The 2,080-nt window shown below is 41.0% G+C and overlaps 1 protein-coding gene across 1 annotated transcript; it reads left to right on the top strand.

Annotated features, from left to right (window-relative positions):
- Positions 1-1,461, top strand: LOC122643644 (F-box protein CPR1-like). The gene is made up of 2 exons (XM_043837249.1): positions 1-1,035; positions 1,325-1,461. The coding sequence occupies exons 1-2, from the start codon at positions 42-44 to the stop codon at positions 1,459-1,461; spliced, it is 1,131 nt and encodes a 376-aa protein (XP_043693184.1). The 5' UTR covers positions 1-41.
- The last annotated feature ends 619 nt before the right edge of the window (positions 1,462-2,080 follow it).

Raw genomic sequence — 2,080 nt, 5'->3', positions numbered from 1 at the left:
TGGCGGAGGACAATAAGAAGATAAGTGAAGAGGAGGAGGCAATGGCTAGGAAAAATCTACCTGAGGAGATCATTGCGGACATACTTTCAAGGCTTCCGGTCAAATCTCTTCTGAGATTCAGGTGCGTATGCAAACCCTGGTTCGCTCTTATTACAGATCCTGCTTTCATCAAGATGCACCTCAGCCAATCCCTTGCAACCAATAGCAACCTCTGCCTCATTTTCAAGACGCACCTCATCCCATCCCTTGCAACCAATAGCAACTTCAGCCTCAATTTCAATTCATCCAATCTGCGCTCTGTTGAGTTAGATGTTTGCGAACAAGAAGCGGCGGTAGAACTCGATCATCCGCTCAAGTCTTTAGTTTACGAACCGTTTGTATTGGGTTCTTGCAACGGCTTACTCTGTATATCCAACTATAATGATGAGGACATATTCCTCTGGAATCCTTCTACAAGAACGCATAAGAAGCTTCCCATTATCACCAACCCCTTTACCCGCTTTGTTGCTTATGGATTCGGTTACGATCCCATTACAGACGATTACAAACTGGTAAGGGTGCAGCAGCAATTTTCTGGTCATAATAACTACGATTTGCATTCGGAGGTGAAGGTTTACTCGCTTAGCACCAACTCATGGAGAACGATCGGCGACATGCCCTTCTTCCACACCATCCTTAGCAAATCTGGGGTTCTTGCAAATTCTACTCTTCATTGGCAGACCGGGACCCACAACGAGTTCAATGTTATCGCTTCCTTTGACCTTAAAGATGAGAAGTTTCGAGAGATCCCACTGCCTGACTTTGTGGATGAGGCTCCCAGGGAATTCGGGCTTCGTAACTTTGAGATGACAATGGGGGTTCTTGGAGGACAACTCTGCCTGCTCTGTAACTTCACGTGGGATGATCATATTGAGTTGTGGGTAATGAAGGATTACAGTGTGAAGGACTCTTGGGCAAAACAGTTCTCAATTGGGCTTTCGATTCAGCCATTAATATGCTTTGATCACTTCAGCCCTGTATGTTATTCAAAGAATGGTGAATTGATACTCCATAAGTACACGTTGGAGCCAGAGGAGGTGGGGCTGGTCCTATATTATCCCCGTGGAGGAAGGGTTAGGAATCTTAGGATTCATGGTGTTTCATATATAAGTGAAACAAAGACCTGTGTTGGGAGTCTTGTTCCACTCAATTCCAAAAATGGAACTGAACAAACAGAGACGAAGAAAAACAAGAAGAAGCAGCGAAAGAAGAAGAAGAAGAAGAATAACAGGAAGCAAAGGTAATAACATAATATCATTTATTCACATTGTAATTCGTTGAGCAGATTTACGTTCTAAGGTACAATTCCTATATTTACACTTGTCTCCTACTCATTTGTGTATTTACACCCTTGCCTTGAACAATTATTGTTTCATCTCAAAAACTCTCACTGATGAGTCTTCCATTCTTGCAATTGTCTGAAATCATGTGATCAATCGAGTTTCAATGTGCTTGCCTTCAAACGGAAGGAAAAGTAGGGTTAAGACATAAATTGGCCCTGGCATGTTTATTGCCGAATGCTAGTCTCTGTACAAAAACTTCTTCACCTTTCCTTTGTTAGCACTAATGCACTTGGGTGATGTGGAAGGAGTATATAATTTACCTGTCAGGTGTAATTACTTGTGATATTTCCATGTGAATCGAATTTAAGTTTCTTGGATAAAAGTGAAGTAGTGAACCTTGCTTTCTTTTCCATTTAAATAAGGATTTTGGAAATGATGCTTATTTCCCTTGTTAGATGACACCATTAGAGGCGAGAAGTTGCACTGCACTTACAAGAACTGCTTGGTAAAAATAGTTTAATTTTGTATATCATTATATACTGAATTGGCATTAGTGGGGAGAGACAGGAAGGCTTACTACTTGTGTGCTAATTGAAGATTTTCCCCTACTAGAATAGTGCACTGCTGGAAAAGAATTTGTGAAGCCAAACCTAAAGTATTTTGGAGTAGGTTTATTTTGAAAAAGAATGATTTTACGTGAAGCTAGCTTTGAAACAAGGGCGGTGGGTAGCGCTTAAGATTTTATTTTTTCCTTAAAC

This window comes from Telopea speciosissima, chromosome 10, assembly GCF_018873765.1.
Source record: "Telopea speciosissima isolate NSW1024214 ecotype Mountain lineage chromosome 10, Tspe_v1, whole genome shotgun sequence".
Classification (NCBI taxonomy): Eukaryota; Viridiplantae; Streptophyta; class Magnoliopsida; order Proteales; family Proteaceae; genus Telopea; species Telopea speciosissima.
The sequence above is the reverse complement of the archived record's forward strand: the minus strand, read 5'-3'. Positions and strand labels throughout refer to the sequence as shown.

Coding starts and splice junctions, on each gene's coding strand:
- LOC122643644 (XM_043837249.1), top strand. CDS start 42: ATGGCTAGGAAAAATCTACCTGAGGAGATCATTGCGGACATACTTTCA. Junction 1,036..1,324: donor TGTATGTTATTCAAAGAATG/GTGAATTGATAC, acceptor TTCGTTGAGCAG/ATTTACGTTCTAAGGTACAA.